The following is a 26,399-nucleotide window of genomic DNA, read 5'->3' as shown; positions in this document are numbered from 1 at the left end:
TATTCGATTTCTGTGCTAATCACAGTTTGTCCACAACAAACACCATGTTTGAGCAAAAGGGTGTCCATCAGCGCACATGGCACCAGGACACCCTAGAGCGGAGGTCAATGATCTACTTTATGGTTGTATCATCTGAGCTCCAACCATATGTATTGGAAATTCGGGTAAAGAAAGGGGTCAACTGATCACCACCTAGTGGAGAGTTGGATCCGCTGGCAGGGAAGGAATGCTGGACAGACCTGGTAGACCCAACCCCGCGTCAACAATGGAGTCGGAAAACATGGATTACTCGGTTTCAATGTCTTCAGCCCCCCTCGGGATCTGGTCAAAGCTCTTCTGGAGGTGAGAGTTAAAAATCTCTCTAACTTTAGATTTAGCCAGACGTTCCAAGTGGATATGCCGTGAGGAGCTGTGGCTGTAAAGTCTGTGGTACCTGTCGAGGTAGCAATCCACGATCCCAGTGGTGGACACTGGAAGTAAGGGATGCCGTCAAGCTGAAGAAGGCGTCCTACAGGGCTTGGTTGGTTTGCAGGACTCCTAAGGCAACTGATGGGTCCCGGAAGGCCAAGTGTACTGCAGCCCGAGTGGTTGCGAAACAAAAACTCGGGCCTGGCAAAAGTTCGGGGAGACCATGGAGGAAGACTATTAGTTGGAGAGATTCTTTAAAAGATTCTGGCAAACTGTCCAATGCCTCATGAGGAGAAAGCAGCTCCACATCGACACTGTTTATAGTGGAAGTGGGGAGATGTTGACCTCGACTGGGGATGTTGTTGGACGGTGGAAGGAATACTTTGAGGATCTCCTTTATACTTTGAGGATCTCCCACTGACATGCCTTTTATTGAGGAAGCAGAGACTGGGGATGCAAGGGTGGACTTACCCATCACCCAAGCTGAGGTCACTGAGGTAGTTTGCAAGCTCTGCAGTGGCAAAGCATCAGGGTGGATTAGATAAACCCTGTGTATCTTAGGTCTCTAGATATTGTGGGGCTGTCTTGGCTGACACGTGTCTACAATATCGCATAGAGGTTGGGGACAGTACCTCTGGATTAGGCAACTGGGGTGGTGGTTCTCATTTTTAAGAAGGCGGACCGGAGGGTGTGCTCCAACTATAGAGGATCACACCCCTTAGCCTCCTTGGGAAAATCTATGCCAGGGTACTGGAGAAGAGGATGCGGCCGATGGTTGAACCTAGGATCCAGACTTGTTTCCAGTGCATGTTGGACTCAGGCAGGGCTGCTTTTTGTAACCAATTCTGTTCATAATTTTTACAGACAAAATTTCAAAGTGCAGCCTTGGACTGGAGGGGGTCCGGTTATTCGCAAACAATGTTGTTCTGTTGGCTTCATTAAACATAGACCTTCAGCATGCACTGGGGCGGTTTGCTGACACGGCTGGGATGAGAATCAGCAGCTCCAAGTCAGAGGCCATGGTGCTCAACCTTAAAAAAAGTGTTTTGCCATCTCCAGGTTGGAGGAAAGTCCCTCCATTTGTTCCTATGAGTGAGGGAAGGATGGAACACGAGATTGACAGGCGGACTGGTGCAGTGGCAGCAGTAATGTGATCAACGTACCATTCCATTGTGGTAAAGAAGGAGCTGAGCCGAAGGTCAAAGCTCTTGATTTACTGGTCAATCTACGTTCCTACTCTCTTCTATGGTCATGAGCTTTGGGTCATGAATGAAAGAATAAGATCTCGGATACAAGCGGCTGAAATGATTTTCCTTCGCAGGGTGGCAGGGCGCACTTGAGGATGACCCAGGACACGCTGGAGGGACTATGTCTCTCGGCTGGCCTGGGAACGCCTGGAGGAAGTGTCCGAGGAGAGGGGAAGTCTGGAGTTCTCTCTTAAGACTGCTATCCTTGCCTCATTGCACTGGCTTCATGTGAAATTCAGAGTTGATTTTAAAATCCCTCTTTTCATATATAAAGCATTGCACAAATCTGCCCCGGTCTATATTATATAGAGCTTGTAGAACGTTAAGGTCCCACGATCATGATGATTTGTCTGTCCCTCGGTCTCGCCGTAAATCAAAAGGTGATCGAGCTTTCTGTATTGCGGCCCCAAGGCTCTGGAACAGTCTCCCTTTGAACATCAGGATTTCTCCGTCCTTGGATGCTTTTACATCTAACTTAAAGACTTATTTTTACTCCTTTGCCTTTGAGTGACGCATGCATTTTATTTCTTATTATGCATTTTAGTATTACAATTTCCTTTTTTTTTCATTTTCAATACAAGTTTTATTTTTTTTATTAAATATTTTATTTTAGTGTAAAGCACTTTGGATCAACTATGGTTATGTAAAATTCCTTGCCCTGCGACCTGGCCCTGGAAAAAGAGGATAAAATGAGATGAGAAACATACCATTTTTCAAGTTATGTTCCATGAGACCCATGCCCATAGCATAGCACTTTAAATTGAAACTGAAATGCTAAACAAAGTTAGTTAATGAACTACAGTAGAAAAGCCATATGTATGAAGTCAGTTATGCTATGCAAACACCAGGATGTGTTAGTATACAAATCATGTGTCTTAAGTGTAGTGTAGTGTAGAACACCGTATTTGTTTAAGTTAAGTATTTGTATTGTGTAAGTTACTTTATTAATTTGACAATCTGCCCTTGTAATCATTAGTTGTGTGAAAGGTGATTAAAGTTTTACTGTCACTAATGGTATAGGCTAACTTGTGTGTTTGAAACCAAATCTGAATTGTACACACTTTGGAATACTATAGAGTTATGCAAAAATAGAGGGCATGGTCAGAGTTTAATGGGGCAAAAAACAAATAAGAAGAAGCCAACATATTAACATCTATTACAGCAAGGGCTTAAAATTACACCCGCCAAATGCGGCTAGATTTCAGCTGTGGTTGGTTGGATAACCACTCCCACAAGACACTTTGACTGGTTGAAAATCATTTTTAAATTGTACTTTTCTTAAAAGCAGGTTTCAACAATAAGGATGGCATGAGAGATCTTTGGGACAGTAGACAGAATTGTCAGTGGCCTGATTGGGTCAGTGCTAACTCATCACTCACAATTAGAGTTTTAGGCCCAATCCCAATTCTACCCCTTAGCCCTTCCCCTTACCCCTCGTTTTGTGCATGCACGCCAAGGGGTAGGGGTGTCCCAATTCTGGCTTGAAGGCGTAGGGCTAAGGGGAAGGGGTGAATACCCCTTTGAACGAAGATTTTTCAGGACCACACTCAAAACCAAAGGGTACGAAAATTTCCCAGAATACTCCAGCCACAATGGCAGTATTGCTGAACCCAGAAGTAAGGAGATCCACAAATTAGTATTTTTTGTCATTATTACGAATTTTTACGACAAACAAACATATGTTTTAATGTACTCATAACCGCATTCATGTTTTGCCATCATGATTTAAAAAAAAATACTAAAAAAACCCAGCTAAATTTTGCGATCTATAATCCCTATTAGTAACTCCTGTACAGCAGCCCCACAACATTCTGTCACTCAATGACACTGGAATACCCTGTCAGCAGGGCCGAAGTGGGACTCCTTTTCAGCCCTGGAGTTTCAAGCTTTAGACCAGCCCACCTCAGTTCACGACTGACTATATTAAAATAACATAATTTATAATTCAGTTTCTAATGACACAACGGCATCTTTTTCAAGGAAACAGCTGCTTTAGAATGTCAAATGTTTTTCATAAATATAAGAACATTAAAGGGTGGCTAAATCTCCAACACTATTCTTTAAAACTTCACTATGTCCTTTCCTGCAATATCTGAATACATATTCTGTGCAAAATTCTTTATAGATATCCAGTCCTTTGTAACGGTGGTGATACAAAAAAATAAATAAAATATGTACACCTACATAAGTAACCCAAACTGTATTATATGTTTTAACACTAAAATTGAAAAAAAAAACCTACTCAGGTGAAGTTCGAACTCGGATCAGCGGCGTTGTAATGCAATGTGCTGACCACTGGACCACAATAGCGCTGTTATGATGGTGTGTGAGGAATAAAAAATAAGTATTGCACTGCCATCTGCAAGACTCTTATTGATGGCTTAATCTTTTTCTCCCCTTTTTAGATTTCTCATCAAGTTATGTCAGATTTATTAATGTAGTGTATCATCTGACTTTCATTGAGCAGGTGTAATGTTCATTCATATTAATTATTAAAATTCTTATATTCACTAAGGTGCCGATGTTTAGGGTCGAATGATCGTTACGTACGTCATTTTGCTCAGGGACTGCGAGAAAATAAATTAAAACAGCGGAGCTATGGCAAAATAATGAATAAAAAGAGTGAGGCTATTGTCAAATAAATAAACAATTGAAAAAAGTGCGACTGCTGACAGTGCAAGCAGCTAGGGACACCGGCCCTCGCGGCCAAAAAACGAACCGGCCCACCCGGGAATTCTCACAGTCCTCCTGATTAGCCAATCCGGCCTGCCTGTCAGTAATGTCTAGTGGCTGAGAATGAGCTTTTTAGAGTGTCTGCTATAATGTTAATGTTGTGTTTGTGTGTTTACATAGATGAATATGGCCACTGTGTAACTACACTGTACATTATGATCTTATTGCCACATTAGATGGTTATGATAACATAAAATATGCCTTTAGTGATTTCCTGAAGATAAATACCAAAAAAATAGCACAACTGTAATAACTACAGCAGTCGCGATCGTCTGATCTCACATGAAGCAAGAGATTGTAATGACATATGATGACGTGTGCAGGTGCTGTAGTGCTGTCCCAATTCTTAGGGGTAAATTTTGAAGCCCTTCCCCTTAACCCTCGGTTGTAAAGGCCAAGAGGAAGGGGTATGGGTACAAAAATAGAATTGAGATTGGGCCTTAGTTTATGACCGTTAGTCAATATGTGTGCAGATGCAATCTTAGAATCAAGCGGCAACCTCCCGCTCTCCCTCAGGAGGCCAATACGGAAGTAACTGAAACTGCAATTCATCAAAATTCCGCTAGTCCTGGCTCCATAATAGAGCAAATTGCAATTGAGCCCACTGTTAGAATGGCCAACTTTACAGCAGAAAAAAAGGTGTTTACAGCCTGGTACAAAGAACGATGTTGGTTCATATAGCTATTATTACCCTCCATGACAACTGTGAGGGGGGTGAATTTTTTTATAACTCATCCATTTCCTTTATATTAGGTTATATTAAGTTAGGGTAATTAAGGGCGTGGCCACTTGAGTGACAGCTAGGTCTCGCTGGTCGCCGTCACTTCACCTCAGCTGAATCCGGCAGATTAGCCACTGATCTCGGCATATTCATCATATTTTTGTTTTGTTTTATGTGGCTTTAAACAGTCAGCTGCCTTTTGGACTTATTTCTTACAATTATCAGATGATATGGGATGCTGTGTGCATTTAATTGCACTCACAAACCGTTCATGTGGCCTCCGTTTCCCATGTGAGTAAAGTTATACACTTGTATACCATCTCTATAAATGTATTTGTTTTATTTAAGATCATTTATCATTAATATCTTTCTTTAGACCCGTAAAGCACTCCAGAATGTGACAGATTGATTAGCTGTAGGCTCTAGAACAGTCATCTAAAGCGTTGTCATACAGTGTTATGCTGGATTTTATCAATAGTCTTGCATTTACTAACACACACACACACACACATCTGAAGTGTTTGGAAGTAATTTGCGTTTTCCTCCTGTAGAAAAACGTCATAAGAACACTGCTTAGTGGCTCAATGTATTACTACAGTGTTTTTGAAAGTCTAAACACTTTATTGATATAGTGTACAGCCAAGCACATGTGGTCAGAACACAAACAAGTCGCAGGTAATAAAGTATCAAGCGTTTCTCCCAAAGTAAAGTCTGTCTGCCAGGTCTAAGCACAGTGCCAGCAGGTGTCTGTAGCTCCGCTCACTCTCCGCCTCTTTGCCCTTGTTTGGTATCCGTAGGTGCGATGACGCATGAACAAAATGGCGACGGTTGGCCGCGCCTACTTGTAGCTTCTTTTGCAGTGTTCAGAAACCTATGGGTGACGTCACGGAGACTACGTCCATATATTTTACAGTCTATGCTTAGAATCAGAAGCAGCACGACTGACAAAAATAACTGTGTTCACGCAAATAAAGGAAAGCAGGTGAATACCGAATGAAAGGATGATCATGCATGTTTACCTGTGTTAAAAAACCCTGCGGGCTCCTGTTTCCTCGCGTGAAGCAACCATGCCTTGAAATATAACTGGTGTGATCGGTTCTCTTTGAAATAGACTGGACAAAAAGCAATGCTTGTACAGCCACAGCTTTCAAGAGCTCGAGATTTAAAAAAAAAAAAAAAAAACAGGGGTTTTATCATTCTTTGAGCAGATTTTCAATGGAGCAAAAGTTAACTATGTGTGCATGATCATCCTTTCATTATCCCACACAGTATGTTATATATCTGCTTTCTTTTGCTTACAGTTATTTTTGTTAATAAGGTCTTATTATAATCTTATTTACAATTACATTGTTTTAATAGGAAATTAACTCTCCATTTATGTACAGTGGTCCCTCGCCATAACGTAGTTCACCTTTTGGTCTCGCAGTTTTGCAGATTTTTTTGTGCAATTTGACAATGAAAAAATGGATGAAAAATATTCCTTTGTGTCACAACATTAAATTCTAGATCAGGCATCAGCTTTTCTCTTATATGTTTTGCAGTGGCGAGTTTCACACATTTCTGCAAGTGGTACTGACTGCAGAGCCACATGGGCAGAGCTGAGCACCAGTCAGGGGGAGCTTGAGCTCCTGCTTTTCCTTGATGCACTTACTCTACAAGTGATGTCACTGGGCGTTGGGGTGAGCGGTGGGAAAGTTGTGTTAAAACAGCCTATGGGAAGAGGAGCTGGAGCATCCTCTTTATTTCTGTGACAGTTTTTTTGTTGAGTGCTGCCCAACAGATTAAATTCGGCAGCATTTCAAATTTCACACATCATTAACATCAAAATGTAAATACAATGTAAGAGTTTAGTTGTAGCATTGAGAAACATAAGTGTCAGTTTTAGTAAGGTCTACAAGATTCTCAGAAGCTGCGTCCCAAATGGCACACTTTACACTATGTACTGGTGCACTATTTACTTATACACTTACACACTCAACAGCATAGTATATGTATGTAGTGTTGTCCCAAATGGAACACAAATGGTTATTTTACTAATTTTCCAGATGACGTTTGACGGTGGCCAAATTAACAGAGAACCCGCATTTATCGGGAGGTGCTATAATCACTCTTGTAGAAGAATTTTGCTTTCACAATCCAAAATAAATAATCCAACATGAGCGTTCGAAAGCTCTGCCCCTTCCGCTACGTGAGCAAAGCTGCGGTCGTTGAGTGGGTGAAGTGTTCATCATTCCACACTTCATTTTACTGGCTGAACAAGTGCAAGTGCATCATCCGGGTAATTAAAGTGCACTTATTATTTTTTGAGTTTTCAGTGTGAATGCACTACTTAAACTATTTATACTACAAAATGGTGTAGAATAGTGCATTAGTATGCGATTTGGGATGCACCTAGAGTCTAAACACAGTCACATCACACTTACAGCAGAGAATTCTGTCCAACTTAAACCAAGGCACATGACAGACAATTCTCACACTAGAACACTTGAAAGAGGATATACAAATACAGGGGACTCCTGTTCGTTGTATATTCTCTTTCAAGTGTTCTCATGTGAGAATTGTCTGTCATGTGCCTTGGTATACCTGTCATGGTATTTGCCCAAATAAAAGTGTATTCTTTCGATCAACAATAATAATTAACACTCATTATTATATATCTTGCATGATGATATGTACTACATATCATCAAGTTTGAGAAAAGAACACAACACAGATAAAGGCAACAGGTTAATGCTGCTAACATTAGTTTTCTGTATTTGTATGTGTAGTATCTCTACTTTACAGGTAGTTCAAACTCTGAATAGGAGCTAATTTTGTTCCCAAAAGGCATTCCAGTTCAAATAATTTCTAGTTTTAGTGGTGCAAGACCCCTACTGTGTAAATGATACTGTTTTATTTATAGTTTTATTAATATTCAAGTTGGAGTAGCTTGATCGCCTCACAGCAAGAAGGTCGCTGGTTCGAGCCTTGGCTGGGTCAGTTGCCGTTTCTGTGTGGAGTTAGCATGTTCTCCCCGTGTTCGCGTGGGGTTTTCTCCGGGTGCTTCGGTTTCCCCCACAGTCCAAAGACGTGGTATAGGTGAATTGAGTAAGGTAAATTGTCCGAAGTGTATGTGTGTGAATGAGTGTGTATGGATGTTTGCTCAGTGATGCGTTGCAGCTGGAAGGGCATCCGCTGCGTTAAACATATGCTGGATAAGTTGGCGGTTCATTCCGCTCTGGCGACCCCAGATTAATAAGGGGACTAAGCCGAAAAGAAAATGAATGAATGAATATTATTCAAGTTTACTATTCTGATTATGTAATAGGTTAAATTTAAGAATTAAAAAACGACAGCGAGTCTTAGAAAATATTGAAGCTCAGGTTTGCATGAACCTGCTTGACAGCATGCCTGTAAGATTACATGATGGGCCAACAGAGTATTGATAGTTTAAATATTATAGACAGTGTGAATTTTCATAATTTGTGATTACGTTCTTTACCTTTCTGTCAGTTATTTGACATCAAGATAAATTTGGTCTGACACAGTGAAGAAGTAAATTATATTTATATATAAATGTATACTTCCTGGCCTCACCATAGCACTGATGCAGCGTCCACAAACAGTTGTCTTGAATTCGCTGTGCATCTCTTTGACAGCACTGGTGGTGTAAAAGCCCTCAGCCAGTAAGATGATGCCATACAGGAAGAATAAAGAGGCAATTCCATAGATGATGTACTGCAAAATCTGAACCCTATGTAACAAAGAACAGATTTAGTGAATATGTAAATTATGGAGAAACAGAGCTCATCCAATTGTATGATTTATAATTGTTTTTCATGCAGAGACCAGTTTATATGAAATTCAAGATCAATACAATACCAAAGCATACGTACATGGTGGATTTAAGATTACATTGAGTTTTTGCTCAGTAAACAATTGTAGCTGTGATTGTTTACATTTTAAGGGGTGTAGATGTACAGCTATCGGATTTATTGGAGGTACTGTGTAAACAGCACAGGATCATTAACACTGAATTTGTACACAGGAAATCAAAGAAAACAAGTCAGTTTGCTTCCAATAAAGCTCAGGATGACATAATGGAAGAGAACATACTGACATGCATTTGCTGGCAATTTAGAGGTCATTACTCACCACATACTCAGTCACATGTCATTGTGTTCAGAAATATTAAAGTGATTTGGTGCTCAAATATAAAAAAATATATATAGTGAATATTAATTAAGGTCACTTAAGGGTTATCACATCTCTGTTGTTTTGATCCTGTTTCCCTGTGTTTAGTCTTAACAAGTCATTTGTTGATTTCTTTTAGTTAATTTTGTTCTTCATGCCTGTATTATTTATCCTCAGCTAGTTTTTCTTTGTACACTTTCCCCTCAACCAAATGTTTTTATCTGCATCACCTTTATTTTTTATTTAGTTATCATTATCTTTATAATTTAGTTTCCCTTTTGTTTCAGTGAGTTGCTGGTAAGTGTTTAAAATGCTGTGATTGTTGAAGTTGTGTTGGGCCTGTCTGAAAGCTAGCTTGAAGTCATTAATTTTGTTTTATTATCTGCCTGTTTCTCATGCATTCTCTCCATCATGGTAGTGTGAATGGTTAGCAGTTTACAACATTTTTCAAAATGACTTAAATTGTTTTGAACTTAAAAAAAAAGTTTGGAACCACTTGAGAGTGAGTAAATAATGAATATTTTCTTGTCTTTTTTGGGTGAACTATGTCTTTAGAGATTGAAAAAACAAAACTCGTCCTCATAGATTATTTTAGCCAAGGTTCATTAAATAAAATAAACATAACATTTGAGCTTTTAATGACATTTTAAATACATATTATTAGAAATATTTTCCACTGTTGGTTTATGCTAACATATTTAGTGTCTTACAAAACCCAGCTTGATGAGCAGCCATCATGATGAGTGTCATGAGCTAATGATATGGGGAACACCTGGCTTAAAGCATGACCCATTGAGTGGTACAATATGGTGCAAGAGTCATATATGTTTAAAGCACTGACTGCAGAGGTTCACATGGAGGGCCGGATAAAAAGAATGAACTCTTGTTGGGATAATAGGCCTTTGCCGTCTGGGTCCACAAAAAAAGATGACAAACTAGAAAATTACTCTCCATTGAGTATGAAATGGCTCAAGTAGATGTTTGTATGGAAGAAGCGCATTTGTAACACATTTTTGCTAAAAAGGACTACAAAGAGCTGAACTGAAGGTGAAACATGGCAACATCATGTATATAGTTTGGAGGAAACAATCCAACCCACTCTATTGGCTTTTTACTGTGGTAGGCTGCCTCCTTATAATTTCTGAACTTGTAATAAAAATATAAAACAATGCCCAAAAGATGCTGTCATCAAGTGTTTTACACACAGTTTATGTGTCCCGTATATACATTTAGCAGAGCACTCTGTTGGCAGCACTCTGTCCATTTGAAAATAGTATTTTTTTCCAAGTAAATGAAAGCATGTTCCACATCCAACATCAAATCCTTCATTACCAGTAAAGTTCTTTTTCTTTTGTTTCAGTACCACAATTGTCTCTTCTTAATTCATAATTTTTCCTCTAATAATTTAATCTCTGGACAAGTACCACTTTGCGTAAAACCCTTATCTGCAGCTGGTTTGGGGGCATATTATGCAAATTAATAACCTTGTACAACACGCAGGTGCTCATTTAGAACACTCCAAAACCAACTCCAAATAAATAAGAATAACATATGAGACCCATTGTTTGTTTTTTGTCCGTTGTCAGAAATGGGGATAAGCCCTTTACAAAAAGGGGATCCTTTGTAATAATAACGTCAATGGAGAGGGTTGGGTAGTTTTACCTGTGGCTTTTAAATTATGACATGTTGTGCTATCTATCATTACTATGGGTAAAGAGAGATATAAAAAATGCATCAATGCATATTGCTGATGTAAACTAATATTGAGAGTGTTTTATCCAAGAAATCTGTTTACTGTATTTATAATGTATATTTTACATTCCCTCTTTGTGCACTACATCGTATAATTACATATTTGTGGGTGAAGATATTCCCTTGAATACATCATTATGCAATGAGTGGCTTAATTGTATGAATGTTGAATGAAATAATACAAGAGAGAGTCTGATAATGACAAATGTCAGATTTTACCAGTGAAAATTATCTGTAGTTAGTGACAGAGAGCAAGCATATTTGTAATCAGTTATTCAACTTCAGAATTTATGAAGAGACCAATTTAAAGGCTAGATCCAATCTAAAATCCACCCCCCCCCCCCCCCAAGTGTGTACAAAATGTAGCATTTTAATCAACAGTAGGCTTACATGTTATAGTTTATTACCATATTTGGGAAATATCAACAATAATAAAACTAATAAGAAAATATATTTATAATACAATATTAAGATATTGTGAAATAATATTGAAATAAACATGACTTCAATCTATCATTGCACAACCATTACTCTAGAAGAGTTCCCAATTGCATCAGCTCTTGACACAGTGCTGAGTTACCTATGAAAGAGAACTAATATAAATAAATGAAGCATTATTAAGAAGTGTCACCATTTTCTTCCTTTTTTCATCTCTCTCTCTCTCTATGCCCTAATCTAACAATTATCCCACATCAAACACCTCACAGTAGTAATATAAATTCATACGCATTTCTACAAACTGACTTACACATCAGTGAGAGCAGCATGATCAGAAGAGATGCGAGAAAAGTGGTTTTCCACCATAGTCACAGTCCCTGTAAGTGCCACATGCCCACAGCCGCAGAACAGAGCCACTCCTGAAAAGCACAAGATGGTGGCTACCAAAGAGGCATATGGGACACCACCCAGACATTTGATGCAACACTCGAAGCACCCTGTAAGAGAAGAAAAAAAGAGGGTTTGTTGGAGTGTTGTTGGAATTCAGACCAGCAAATGCAATTTGCTACCACTTGTCACTTCGATATTATATTTGAGGTAACACAAATATTAAGGCAGATATTCTTTTGTTTGTTTGTTTGGTAACCATGCTATTAAGATAACAAAGGGGATGTGATTGTAGTATGGATGAGCTGATGTTCCTTCTTCGGAGCAGGATGGATGACAGACACTGAGGGAGACCGAATGCACACACCAGAGGGCTTGCGGGGAAGACAGACTAAAGACACACTCAATACAGACAGGACACCGGGAACACTGGACAGACTGGAACGAGACAGAGATCAAGTAAGTTCAAGCGATTAGATAAATGTGATAGTGACTACCAGGAGGTACTCGCTATGAGTCCGCTTCGTGGGAACGAGACCGGACACTGACTGAAGTGAGGTGTGTGCTTATATAGTGAATGGAAGTGATTGGGTGCAGCTGTGCGTGGTTAATACTCAGGTGACGGTGATCGTTGCGTGATGCTGGTGGAAGAGTCTGGCCAATCCGTGACAGGGATATGTTGGTATACCATCATACCAATTTTATTTGTTTGTTAATGTTAGTTCTTGTTGCTTTTTTAAATTTTTTATTAATAAATCAATCTTCAATTTGCAATTGAGTCCTCACATCCTTCCCTTTCCTCAAACTCTCACACAAGAAGGAAGTACCACATCCAACAGTAGTGTGGATGCAAGAGGAAGCCGTCTCATGGAGATGTCGGGTGCTAAACCTGTTTCCACCAGAACTGTGTGTTGGGAGCTCCACAAGGTCACTATGCATAGCCGAGCTGCTACATCCAAACCTTTGGTCACTCGTGGTCTTGTTTGGTCAAACGTCGGTTTCAATGGTGCCAGCAGCGAAAAGCTGTGGCCAATGTGAAAAATGTTTTGTTCTCTGATGAGTCAACCTTCACTGTCTTTCCCACATCCGGGACAGTTACGGTGTGGAGAAGCCCCAAAAAAGCGTACCACTGTTGCATGCCCATAGTGAAAAATGGGGGTGGATGAGTGATGGTTTGAGCTGCAATTTCATGCCATTCCTTAGGCCCAATACTTGTGCTAGATGGGTGCATCACTGCCCAGGTCTACCGAATCATTCTAAAGGATCATGTGCACCCAATGGCTCAAACTAGAGATGCTCATTTTGGTTAATTTTGCCAACTGACTACCACTGCTCGTTGACTGAATGTTAACTATTAACTGGTCAAATTAACATAAAATTATTATTTCATTTAAAAAAATTTACGTGTCTATTTTGTGTCTGACATTAAAATACAGATTTATTTTTACATGTGGTCATATTAAACAACAGAACATTCACACACCTTCAGTGTTTCCAACATAGAAATAAAGAACAAACTAAATTAAAAGAATAAAATAAATAGTCCTGCCCTAGATATTTTTCGTTTAAATTACAAACTAAACAAACAAAATGAAAACACTGACTAAATCCTTTTTAAGAACCAGCATAGGCTGTTTTTGCTTTTAATGAATGTTTTTGCTTTTAATTAATGCTCCGCTGTAATTCTTATATCATAAACCTCCTGTCAACTCTAATAGAAGTCATTATTTTAAAGATTATGTCTTGAGCATCTGGTTTTACTTTAGAGCTTGTGCGCTTTTATTTCCTCTCTGACTCGCAGTTCATGTGCACGTGCTGCGTGTGATATTAGACAATGGCAAGGCGTATATGTTCACTTTTTGTAAAGCATAGGCTACTATAGCATATAACAATGTTGTTGTTTAAATATTGCATTAATGTGCATTATTGTTTTATAAGCTGAAAAAAAAATCAAAAGTCTCAGTTTGGTGCGGAGTTATCATTATGCAAAACTCAAGAAAATCTTTGGATTTGTTTGATTCACAGATTAGGAATAAGAAATATAAATAACTGTAATTTTCCAAATGGAAAAAAGGTTGGTTTCTTGGTTGTATACATAGGGCCCTATCATACACCCAGTGCAAGCAACTAAATAAAGTTTCGGGGTTGGTTGTTGCATAATTGCAAAAATAAATGCCTTCCAAATCTCATAGATGTCACTGCTTTGCCCCTTTATTCAAAAATTTGTATCCCTTGCCACAGTGTCAACTAAACCTTTTTCCTGGCTATCTTATGCAAATTATACAACAAGAGCCTCATAAACCTTTCAATAAAAAATATTTTTCTTTAAACAATTCATTTATTTATTCATTTTCTTTTCGGCTTAGTCTTTTTATTAATCTGGGGTCACCACAGCAGAATAAACTGCCAACTTATCCAGCATATGTTTTACGCAGCAGATGCCCTTCCAGCTGCAACCCATCACTGGGAAACATCTATACACACTCATTCACACACATACACTACGGGCAATTTAGCTTACCCAATTCACCTATACCACATGTCGTTGGAGTTGTGGGGGAAACTGGAGCACCCAGAGGATACTTTGAATTATTTTATTTTATAATCCCACATCAGATGTGCTCATCTGACAGCAGTAAATCAGGCTGCGTGTGTTTGGAGCTTTGTTGCGTAGATTTGCAATTTACATTTTTATCATTAAATACCTCCACATTTACTAAGTATTTGTCTCTCCCACTTAGGGTAAACAAACTCTTAATACATTTATACAAACAAATCTACTTTAAAATATTCTGTCTCTCGAGTATCCGCTTGTTGTTTGTAGCTTTAGCCTGCTAGCACCTCTAGTCACCTAAATCTACCGACTTTTTTCATTCATTCATTATCTCACTTACTGTCTTTGCTCTTCACCCTGTACATTGTCGCTTGTGTGTCTGTCCTTGAGTGCAGGAGAAGCATCGATGGAGGCGTTGGAGCTGGAAGCAGCCGAGTGCCAGATTTGCGCTCTGGAGATGAAGCGCAGCTCCGGGAACAACGGGCCATGCTTGGTGTGCCCCGCACTGCGGCTTGCTCATCTGCGGTAAGTGTGCGATACAATGTCAACACTCCGTCTACCTCAACCCCGCGTGTTTCTCTGTCCAGGCCCAGCGCACTGAGGACACAGTTCGCCCAGGTGTCGATGGGTCGCAATGTGGCTATCATCAGTGACTCCATCTTTCGCCACGTCCGCACTGCTTCCACTAAAGGTAACAACGTACACACTCACTGCTTCCCTGGTGCCCACGTTAAGAATATTTATCCCCAGGTACCCACTATCCTGAGCACTGGCGAGAGCATCGGAGCTGTCGTTCTCCACGTGGGGATGAATGACACCGGGTTCTGGTGTGAAAATTCACAAAATTCACATTTTAGCCATATAGACTCTTGTTCATCCCACTTGAATCACAGCAATGCTTGTCTGGCTAACCCCATAGAAACTGTGTCTGTTCCTTGTATTATTAGATCAAGAAATAAACATACTGTGTGCTCTAGAAAAAATCTATTAAGAACCAATCAATAAAAAAACGCTAAAAAGTGAAAATACAAATTTCATAAATCTTGGTCTCCTAAACATCAGGTCACTAGCAACTAAAGCACTTATCATAAATGAAATAATAACAGATAAAAATTGTAATGCTCTCTGTCTCACTGAAACCTGCTGAAACAAAATGACTATATTAGTTTAAATGAAGCAGCTCCTCCGGGATTCTTATAGAAGTATAATGCTCGTCAAACTGGTCGTGGTGGTGGAGTTGCATCAATCTTTAGTGATATTCTTAATGTTAATCAGAGAAACGGACGTATGTTTAACTCCTTTGAAGTATTAGCTCTTAAATGTTATGCTTCCGGATATTATGCAAAAACCTGTTATCTCTCGCTTTAATCACCATATATAGACCCCCAGGACCCTGTGTCAATTTTCTAAAAGAGTTTTCTGATTTTATCTCTGACTTACTAGTTAAAACTGATAAAATGCTAATTGTAGGAGATTTTAACATTCACATCGATGACGCTAACAATACATTAGGGCTTGCGTTTATGGATTTACTATATTCACTTGGGATAAAGCAAACGTTGTTGGTCCAACCCATCGCTTAAAGCATACACTAGATCTAAATCTGTCTTATGAAATTGAGGTCATTGATGTAGACATTATACCACAAAGTGATGATTTTAAAGACCACTACCTCTGCCTATATAAGCTGTTTACCTGAAATTAGCAGATCCACACCGATATTTCGCCCTAGTAGAACTATTGTTCTGCCCACCAAAGATGAATTCCCAAATAACTTACCTGATCTTTCTCTATTTCGAAATGCACCCGCAAATGCAAATGACCTTGATGTAGTAACCAGCAGTATGGATGCCATCTTTACTAGCACACTAAATACTGTGGCACCCATCAAATTAAAAAAGGCTAGAGAGAATAAAACTACACCATGGTATAACAGTCATACTCGCGCTCTCAAAACAGCAACCCGTGCCCTGGAACGTAAATGGAAAAAACTAATTTAGAGGTCTTTAAAATTGCGTACAAAGACAGTATGTCCAGCTATAGGAGGGCTCTAAAATCTGCCAAGGTTGAGCACCTCTGCAAACTGATAGAAAATAATCATAACAATCCTAGATTTTCATTTAACACTAGTGCTAAATTAACAAATAATCGGTCATCTTTGAAACAAAATGTCCCACCGCAAATTAGTAGTGATGACTTCATGAATTTTTTCAGTGATAAAATAGAAGGCTTTAGACAGAAAATAGAAGATGTTAAACTTTCTGCACTGCCTTATACTTCAGATCCAGTAAACATTCCATTGAATCAAAATAACCTACAGTGCTTCAAAATCATAGAACAGGAAGAGCTAAATAAAGTTATAAAAAAGTTCTTAAACCAGCCACCTATGTTAGACCCAATTCCAACAAAATTACTAAAAGAATTGCTACCTGTTATAGGAGAACCTGTTCATGTTCCAAATCCTTACAAGCTAGCTGTTATTAAGCCTATTATTAAGAAATCACAACTGAACCCCAGCAACTGAACAGCTAATTATAGGCCTTTTTCAAATCTTCCATTTATGTCTAAAATGCTAGAAAATGTTGTTTCTGCCCAGATATGCTGCTTTCTGCAGCGAACAATGTTTTTGAAGTGTTCCAGTCAGGTTTCAGGCCTCATCAGAGTACAGAAACTGCATTAGTGAAAATAACCAACGATTTACTCTTAGCTGCTGACCAAAGGTGCATCTCGCTATTAGTTTTACTCGATCTTAGTGCCGCATTTGACACCATCGACCACAATATCCTCATAAATCGCTTAAACTCTACAGGTGTCCAGGGACAGGCCCTACAATGGTTTAGGTCATACTAAGCTGAGCGTTACCAGTTTGTGAATATTAATGGACAGCTTTCACAAGTCAGGCCAGTAAAGTAAAATGACCAACAATTTTCTTCTCTTAAACTCAGACAAAACAGAATTATTACTTATTGGGCCTAAATCCTGTACACAGCAGATCTCACAACTGCAATTAGAGAGATACAAAGTTAGTGTTAGCTCTACTATAAAAGATCTGGGTGTCATATTAGACAGCAATTTAATTTTTGAAAGTCATACCTCCCATGTCACAAAAACTGCCATCTTTCATCTGAGAAATATTGCTAAGTTACGAAGTATGCTATCCATATCAGATGCAGAAAAGCTAGTTCATGCATTTATGACTTCTAGGCTGGATTACTGTAATGCTCTGTTCGCTCGCTGCCCAGCATCATCTATTAACAAACTTCAGCTAGTACAAAATGCAGCTGCCAGAGTTTTTACCAGGTCTAGAAAATATGATCATTTCACCCCAATTTTATCCTCCTTACACTGGCTGCCTGTTAAGTTTCGTACTTATTTTAAAATATTGCTTCTTATCTATAAAGCTTTAAATAATCTAGCTCCTGTTTATTTAACCAACCTTCTGACTCACTACAATCCAACCTGCTCTTTTAGATCTCAAAACTCAGGGCTTTTCTTAGTACCTCGAACAGCAAAGTCGAGTAAAGGGGGTCGAGCCTTCTGATTTATGGCTCCTAAACTCTGGAATAGCCTTCCTGATAATGTCCGAGGCTCAGACACACCCTCGCAGTTCAAAACTAAATTAAAGACCTATCTCTTTAGTAAAGCATACACTCAGTGCATCACTTAGCGGTATGATATATGAATGTGCCCCACACAGGTTTTTGCATCTCGTTTATATACACTATGAACAGCAGCTAAGCTAATTATTCTCTTTATTGTCTATTTCCACCTGAAGACACTCATCCCGAGGCCCTCAGAGACTATGCAGCGCCACTGATTCGATCCAACACCAGCGACGAGATGATCCCAAGGTTTCCATAATCCTGGACCAGGCCGTATCCTGAGAAGCTGCTGTGGTGTTCCTGTGATGCTCCGGGTACCGACGAGTCTCGCTGACGTCCAGCTTCTCCAGCGCCTAGACTGCAGCTCTGCACAAGACGTTATGGCCATATGAGAAATGCCCAACTGAGTCTAGTTTCTCTTGAGGTTTTTTAATTCTTCACTTTTGCCAACTGGAGAAGTTTCCCCTCGCCGGTGTGACCACTGGTTTGCATGGTTTGGGACCTGAAGAGCTGTGCATCGATGGATTTGCTCTTCAGTGTTCTGACCCTCAGTAGTGAATATTAAACCACACTGAACTGAGCTTAAACTCTGAACTCACACTGTTTCAATTTACTATGATCTTCTATGTGAAGCTGCTTTGACACAATTTACATTGTAAAAGCGCTATACAAATAAAGGTGAATTGAATTGAATTACGCAGCAGATGCCCTTCTAGCTGCAACCCATCACTGGGAAACATCCATACACACTCATTCACACACACATACACTACGGGCAATTTAGCTTAGCTAATTCACCTATACCACATGTCGTTAGAGTTGTGGGGTAAACTGGAGCACCCGGAGGAATCTTTAAATAATTTTATTTTATAATCCCACATCAGATGTGCTCACCTGACAGCAGTAAATCACAAATGCATGGCACATAAAATATATTCAGGTTATCGTAGTTCTCTGCGATATGGATACCGCATATTTAGTAATGCAATAATTTGTAATAAATAATTTTTTTCAATATGTCATCCAGCACTTATTCTATCTAATACTATGTTTTTGTCATGATGGCAGCATGGCCAAGAGCAAGTGCCATGGGTACAAAATGAGGCTGGTGATGCAAGCGCAGGAGGAGCTTGCCCGGAGAACAGGTATATTTGCCACCATTGACTGCAACCTGAAGGGTAGACTGGTGAGGACGGGGTGGCCAGTGCTGATGCCAGGCAGGCACTGCAAGTGAGGGTCTCTCAGCAGTTTGAGGACCAAGCGGCAGCATGTTTGAGAAACCAACTTTTTATCTTTTTATCTGCACTGCATGTGCACTTTGGTTAGTGAAGATATAAACAGCCATTGAATTGAATGCGCTATGATGCCGCATTCATTGTGCGACACTTTCCATGTCTGATGCAAAAGACGCTTTAAGCAGCCACTCATGTACAGTTTTGCTGAGTGCATGAACACAAAGACTAATCAGCAGTATTTAGGAATCTACTCAACAGTGCTCATAAATAAAGCAACAAATGCAGTTTCTGTATCTCACTTTTTTCATTAAAGATTGGAACCAAATTCTATAGTCTGTAGTTTTCATTTTTGGCATGGATGGTTTCAGTTGACCAGGTCTTGAACAGCGGTGGCCTTTAAAGGGCCACAAAACTCCCCTGTTTCAGCAGGGTGTTTTCACACATTTAGTTTGGAAAAAGTCAGAAAAGTGGGTGTGTCCAGCTCTGTGTAGTGGGGAGTGTTGGATGAGGGAAAGAGGGAAGGTGCATACAAATTTGCATAAAAATGGGAGTTTCGGTTTGGGAACGCTGATTTTCACAGAAGCAAAACAAACACAGACGCAGGGCAGAAAGACAGTGACTGTGTTTACATGGACATCAGTAATCAAATTATTTGCCAAATTATTAAATGGTGGACGTTAACTGCAGTTTGGCACTTTCATTCAGGAACATTTCATTCATGGCCCTCGTGACAAACGAGATATTTGATTCGAGGAACAGCTGGAAGCGTGTATTTTTAATGCAATGTTTGATACCGCACAGCAAATGACAGAAAAAAACCCTCTGCACTTCTTGGTAACTTAGATGCACTCGGTAGGTAGCATCAAAAAGCCGTGTGTGTTATTACTGTCACAAAATGCAGCAAAAATCCTACACAACGGTAATAGTTTGATTGCGGTGTTTACATGTTTACACTCGGAGAGCAGCATTTACAGCAGATCTTTCAGTCCATAATATTGTAGTGATATTAACGTACTGTAAACTTTAGTAACTTAGAAATCATTTTGACTAAGGTCTGTCTTTAAACACTGAAAGAGTACTGCTGACGATACGAACTAACTTTGCCTCCTGAATAAACAAAGACCAATAATCGCTTACCAAATCTGTAGAGACAGGACAATCAACACCAGCTGGAGCCACGTCTTTTTTAAAAGGAGACGAGCGGCAAATCCGGATTTCACCATTTCCAGATGAGAAAAGCTCTCGGGTAAAAAATGTTCCTTAGACACGTATTTTTGATGCATGTCGCGTGCACTGCAATCCACACGTGAGTCCAGCTGAGCTCTTATTACGGGGATTGAAAACAAAACATTCATTGCAGCAAATTACAAAAGCAACACTGACGACCCGTATCTCCAAACAATTCTTAATTTTCCACTTGTTTTGGCAACTCAACATGGCATTTCTCTGCTGTCTGAACACTGTATAGGTAAAAACAGTCTTCGAAGCCATCATGTATATTAATGAAGGTGCACCTTATACACAATAGAGCATGCTGATTGGTTTGAACCAAGCCTTTCTCATGAATTAATGCTGCACACTTAGAGACATCATGATGCACTTGCAGGTACAGACATCCAGTCTACACGCTGGTTGAATTACACACAAGTATCTAATCGGCGTGATGCAGCTTAAAAAATTTGTTTCAAACCGGAAAAACGAATTTGCTCGAAATAACGCAAAAACAACCAATTTTGACTTTTTTTGTGAAATATATGTGTCCTAATAGTGTTTTTAGCAGTGTGGGACAGATATATGACTGTCAACATCTCAAAAAATGTGTTTTGGTGTTTCGTGACCCTTTAAATGTAAGCCCTGTGCTGGAATCTACCCACTCGGTATGTTGCTGTTCCCTGCAACTCCACCTTCCTGACTGTTGGTAGCAGGCTCCAGCTCTGTACCCTAAAGGCTGTTTTTGCTTCTGCATCGAGTGATCGGCGTGACCCACAGCACCTGTCTTGTTCGTAGTCATACATTTATATTTCTGCATGCTGTTTGTGTTGCTCTTCTATAACACCTTCGAAACACTAGCTGGTTATACTCCTCTGTGTCCAGTTTCATCGTGGGTGTTTTGTTTCTGAATGCTACCTTAATGTACAAGTAGATAAAACTTGTTCATTCAGAGGCGGGAACTGGCGGATGTGCAACAACTTTAAATCATATGGTAAACACAAAACAAAAGTTTCCATCAGGCTCATGCCTCTCAACACTGCCCACACTCATCACCACTACCAAGCCGACCAATCACAGAGGTTGTGCTATGCATTGTTGCAATGTGTAGTTAAATTTTTTTGAGAGGTGTGCATCAGCATCTGCCTCAGCGAGGGTTATGCGACCGCATGAAGGCTGCGCCGGAGCATACTTATGAGACAGCCAACTAGCTTGACACAGAAGTATAAATTTGCCTTAAGGTATATACTTTGTATGTAGCTGACACAATTGTGAGCATTAATAGATCTGCATTTTGTCTGTTGCTCTGACAATAACAGTTCTGTAACGCTAGTTGAGTTTCTTCACCGGTGTTTTAAGTTTACGTCAGAAATGCCACTGTACAATAGTTTAAACCCATACTCATTCAAGGACGAAAAGAGGGGAACAGGCTAATGTGCAACAACTTTAATCATACTGTAAAGTAAACACAAATAAAAAGTATCCATTTGAAGCTCATCCACAGACTTGTTAAACTACCCTTGCTCTGCTCCCATGACTCTTGACCTTGCACACACTTGTCACCGTTACCAATTCGGCAAATCACAGCTTTTGTGCCATGTATCACAGTGACATGAATTTTTGGATTGGTGCATGTCAGGACCTGCATCAAGATGGCATTTGCCTGTAGGTTTCAAACAAGCCTGGAGGACTCAATAAGTTTGAGTCTCACATACATGAACTCACATTAATTTGCCTGAGATTTCTGGCATTTGTCTGTGATTTTACAAAACCTGTCACATGATCAAACATGATAAGGGAAAATAGCCAAAGTGTAACTAATGATAACAATGTGGTAGTTGCTTGTAGCAACAAAGCACAACTTCCTGTATTTGCAATCTGAGCAGAAAAGATGAAATGACAAATTAATCATAAAACTAGCAGGCATAACTATTTATCACTTAAAAATGGTATTGGAATTGGAACAATCTAACATTTAAGTACAGGGGCTGAATGGATTTACTCCTTCATTTAGATATTTAAGTAGTTTAAGAGAACAGCGGTGCCTGTTACATATTTCCTAAAAGTTTAAAATTAAAAAAATAAAGAACTGATGCAAGAAAACAGAAAACTCCTATATTTTGGTATTATTTAATTTGCTGTTATTGCTTTGAAGAGTTCAAAGTTGCTTGTATAAACAGTCAATCAAGATTTTGACTGAATAGAGGTCCTTGGAAAGTCATAATAAAAGAACAGCACAATATAACAAGGTCTTTCTTGGTATTAATGGACCCTCTGACACTCCTGTCACAGATTCACATTGGTGATGCTAATTAATTTTACAGTGAAAATAACTTCTCTGAATATACGTAACCATCTGTTCCTCACTGCCACACTGTCACCTACTACAGCAGCTGCTGTCCTGTGAATAATAGACCATTTTAAAGGAGGCATTTAAACCATGCATGTGCACAAGATGTCCATTGCATATTCTCTGATTCACACTCCGGTGCTGGAGGTGGCAGTAATGGACCAAACACCGGATGCCAACTGTGGTAAAAATACAAGAAGAATAAGAAGACGACGTCCATTACATAGTGGGCGTTGTAACTATAGACATCTATTGTAATGTCTATGGTTGTATCTGGCATGCTTACTGGTTGGGTTTAGGGTTGGGGTAGGTGTAAACGTTAATAACACACACTGCAATGTGTAATTTACAGAGATTCAAGTCAGACTAAATCAAATTTAAAGCTTACACTTTATCAACCATGACACTGTTTTCCAATGAGTAATCGCAATGGAGGGCGGGCCCATGCCCTGTACCATCCTACTTAGGGTAAATCATTAAAAGACTGCTTGATAATTTCACATGGTGAAATTTCTTTGAGAGTTCGTAAGTATCTTACACCAAATATTGCATGATGAATACTGTTCATACTAGTTTTTCATTTATACCAAAGTATTGCAAATGCCACTAGCTTTCACTTAGTATAGATATCATACATTTCAGACACATACAGAATGTAAAACGTTTGGACGTTTGGCCAGCGGAGAAATTAAAATGGTCCTGCCCAACTGAGTCTGGTTTCTTTCAAAGTTTTTTCTTCACTTTCGCCAATTAGTGAAGTTTTTTTTCCTCTCCGCTGTCGCCACTGGCTTGCATGGTTCGGGATCTGTAGAGCTGCGCATCGTTGGATTTGCTCTTCAGTGTTTGGACTCTCAGTAGTGATTTTTAAACCACACTGAACTGAGCTAAACTGAACTGAACTTAAACACTAAAAACTGAACTACACTGTTCCAATTTACTATGACCTTTTATGTGAAGCTGCTTTGACACAATCTACATTGTAAAAGTGCTATACAAATAAAAGTGAATTGAAAAAAATTGAATTGAATAAAACATATGCTAGCATAGTTGGCGGTTCATTCTGCTGTGGCGACCCCTGATAAATAAGGGACTAAGCTGAAGAAAAATGAATGAATGAATGAATGAAATATGCAACAATTTTTTTAAACTCTCCCCTAATTATTTCAAGTTTGTACAATAAATGTATTTCACTCAATACATTAATTACAATTGTTGTCATGTTCTGTTTTTTAGGCATCATTGCCAACTATTACAAATTTTCCATGAGCAGTGGTGGCTCCAGGATTTGGCTTCCAGGAGTGCTAAGGAGAGGCCACACTAACATTAGCATCACCTATACTCCAGTTTCCTGCTCACCAATCCAGACCGCAGCCAGTTTACAAAATGGCCACCACCAGTCCACCAATACACAAGATGGCTTCCTGTTTAAATTCTCTTCTTGTTCCTGAGTTTCACAAATTCCCATCACACGAGCTGCAGGATTGGTCACCACCACCAGAGCTGCCATAGTTTGCATCACTGTCAGAGATGCCAGAGCCTTCGTCACTACCAGAGCTGTCGGAGCCTCCATCACTACCAGAGTTGCCAGAGATACAGCTGTAAGAGCCATCAATGCTGCCTCTTGAGCCTCTGGCAGCAGCCAAAAGTGGCTGCTGCCAGAGCTAAGCTGCAGGATTGATGCTGCTGCCTGAGTTCCAAGAGTGTTTGCCTCCAGAGCTACAGTTGCAAGAGCAGTCGATGCTGCCCCCTGAGCTCCAGGAGTGGTCATCGCCAGAGCTACAGCTGTAAGAGCTGTCAACGCCACCTGAGCTCCAAGAGTGGTCACCATCGCCACCAGAGCTACATCTGTTAGAGCCATCGATGGCAACCACTGAGAGGGGTTGCCACCACCACAAGAGCCTCCTGACGCACCAGGGTTGGCTGAACTGGATAACTGGACAATTTCAAATCTTCCATTTATGTCTAAAATACTAGAAAATATTGTTTCTGCCCAATTATGCTCCTTTCTACAGATGAACAATGTTTTTTAAGTGTTTCAGTCAGGTTTTAGGCCTCATCACAGTATGCAAACCAAGTTAGTCAAAATAACCAATGATATACTCTTAGCTGCTGACCGAGGCTGCATCTCGTTACTAGTTTTACTTGATCTCAGTGCTGCATTCGACCCTTTCAATCATCATATCCTCATAGATGGCCAAAATTTTACAGGTGTCCAGGAACAGGCTCTATAATGGTTTAAGTCATACTTAACTGACCATAAACAATTTGTAAATATAAATGGAGGCCAGCAAAATATGGGGTCCCTCAAGGATCAGGTTCAGGACCTTTGCTGTTTATAACATATAGGCTATCCCTGGGAGACATAATTTTGAAGACACAAGATCAGCTTTCACTGTTTTGCAGATGATACTCAATTATATATTTGTTACAAAACCTGATGAGATGTCTAAGCTTACTGAGTGTATTAAAGATGTAAAAGACTGGATGACCAACAATTACCTTCTTTTAGATTCAGACAAAACAGAAGAAGTATTACTTATTGGCTTATAGAGCTTCCATAATCGCTCCCAGTTCAGTGGTGTATTCATCTAAAAACTCCTCAAAGAAGGAGCTGTTCCAACCATAATAGAAGAAGCTGTGGATAGTGAGTTGTTGTGAGTTTATTTCACTTGTTGTAAAATACTTGTTAAAATTCAATGCATAGTTTCTGGCATTGATGGTATGTTGTAGCAAAGATGTAAACAAGGATGTAAACAACAAGAAATGCTGTTTGGCACATTAACAATTTAGCTACAAATTCATATATATCCATCAAACCCCTGTAAACAGCAAAGGGCACCCTGTAGGTGGTGGGCCCGCAGGAGGATGGTCCCACGTAGTTCCTTAAGGCTAAACCCGGCTGGGTTCCGTGGGGAAAAAACCCGGCCACCAAGCGCTCACATACAAGCCCCAACCCCAGGCCTGGCTCAAGTGTGGGGCCCCGGCTGCACCGTGCCAGGCGACGTCACGCTCCTCGATGTAATTAAATTCATAAGGGGTTTTTGAACCGCACTTAGCTTGACCTGTCACCTAAAACCTTAGACTCCAGTGCATGTTGGGCTCCAGCAGGGCTGCCCTTTGTTTTTTGATGTTGTTCTGATGGCTTTATTGAACATGGACCTTCAGCATGCACTGGGGTGGTTTGCTGCCGAGTGTGACACGGCTGGGATGAGAATCAGCACCTCCAAGTCGAGGCCATGGTGCTCCACCGGAAAAAGGTGGTTTGCCATCTCCAGGTTGGAGAAAAGTCTTTACCCCAGGTGGAGGAGTTCAAGTATCTTGGGGGTTTGTTCACGAGTGAGGGAAGGATGGAACATGAGATTAACAGGTGGGCTGATGCAGCGGCAGCAGTAATGCGGTCGATATACCAGTCCGTTGTGGTAAAGAAGGAGCTGAGCTTAAAGGCAAAGCTCTCGATTTAGCGGTCAATCTACGTTCTCACCTATGGTCATGAGATTTGTGTTATGACCGAAAGGACAAGATCTCGAATACAAGCGGCTGAAATGAGTTTCCTTCGCAGGGTGGCAGGGCACACCCTTATAGACAGGCTG

The 26,399-nt window shown here is 40.0% G+C and overlaps 1 protein-coding gene and 1 long non-coding RNA gene across 2 annotated transcripts in view; one reads left to right on the top strand and one right to left on the bottom strand.

Annotated features, from left to right (window-relative positions):
- Nucleotides 1-26,399, bottom strand: part of gpm6ba (glycoprotein M6Ba) — a 71,550-nt gene that overhangs the window by 4,436 nt on the left and 40,715 nt on the right. Inside the window, exons 2-3 of the mRNA XM_056458941.1 lie at nt 11,783-11,969; nt 8,686-8,842 (exon numbers count right to left, since the gene is read on the bottom strand). Of these exons, the coding sequence (XP_056314916.1) occupies nt 8,686-8,842; nt 11,783-11,969 (344 nt within the window). The remainder of the gene's footprint in view (nt 1-8,685; nt 8,843-11,782; nt 11,970-26,399) is intronic.
- Nucleotides 12,150-18,708, top strand: LOC130229940 (uncharacterized). Its single transcript, XR_008837890.1, has 2 exons — nt 12,150-12,318; nt 14,809-18,708. It is a non-coding gene; the product is annotated as an uncharacterized LOC130229940 (long non-coding RNA).

This window comes from Danio aesculapii, chromosome 1 (assembly GCF_903798145.1).
Source record: "Danio aesculapii chromosome 1, fDanAes4.1, whole genome shotgun sequence".
In the NCBI taxonomy this organism is placed as follows: Eukaryota; Metazoa; Chordata; class Actinopteri; order Cypriniformes; family Danionidae; genus Danio; species Danio aesculapii.
This window is presented reverse-complemented; position numbering and strand designations above follow the sequence as displayed.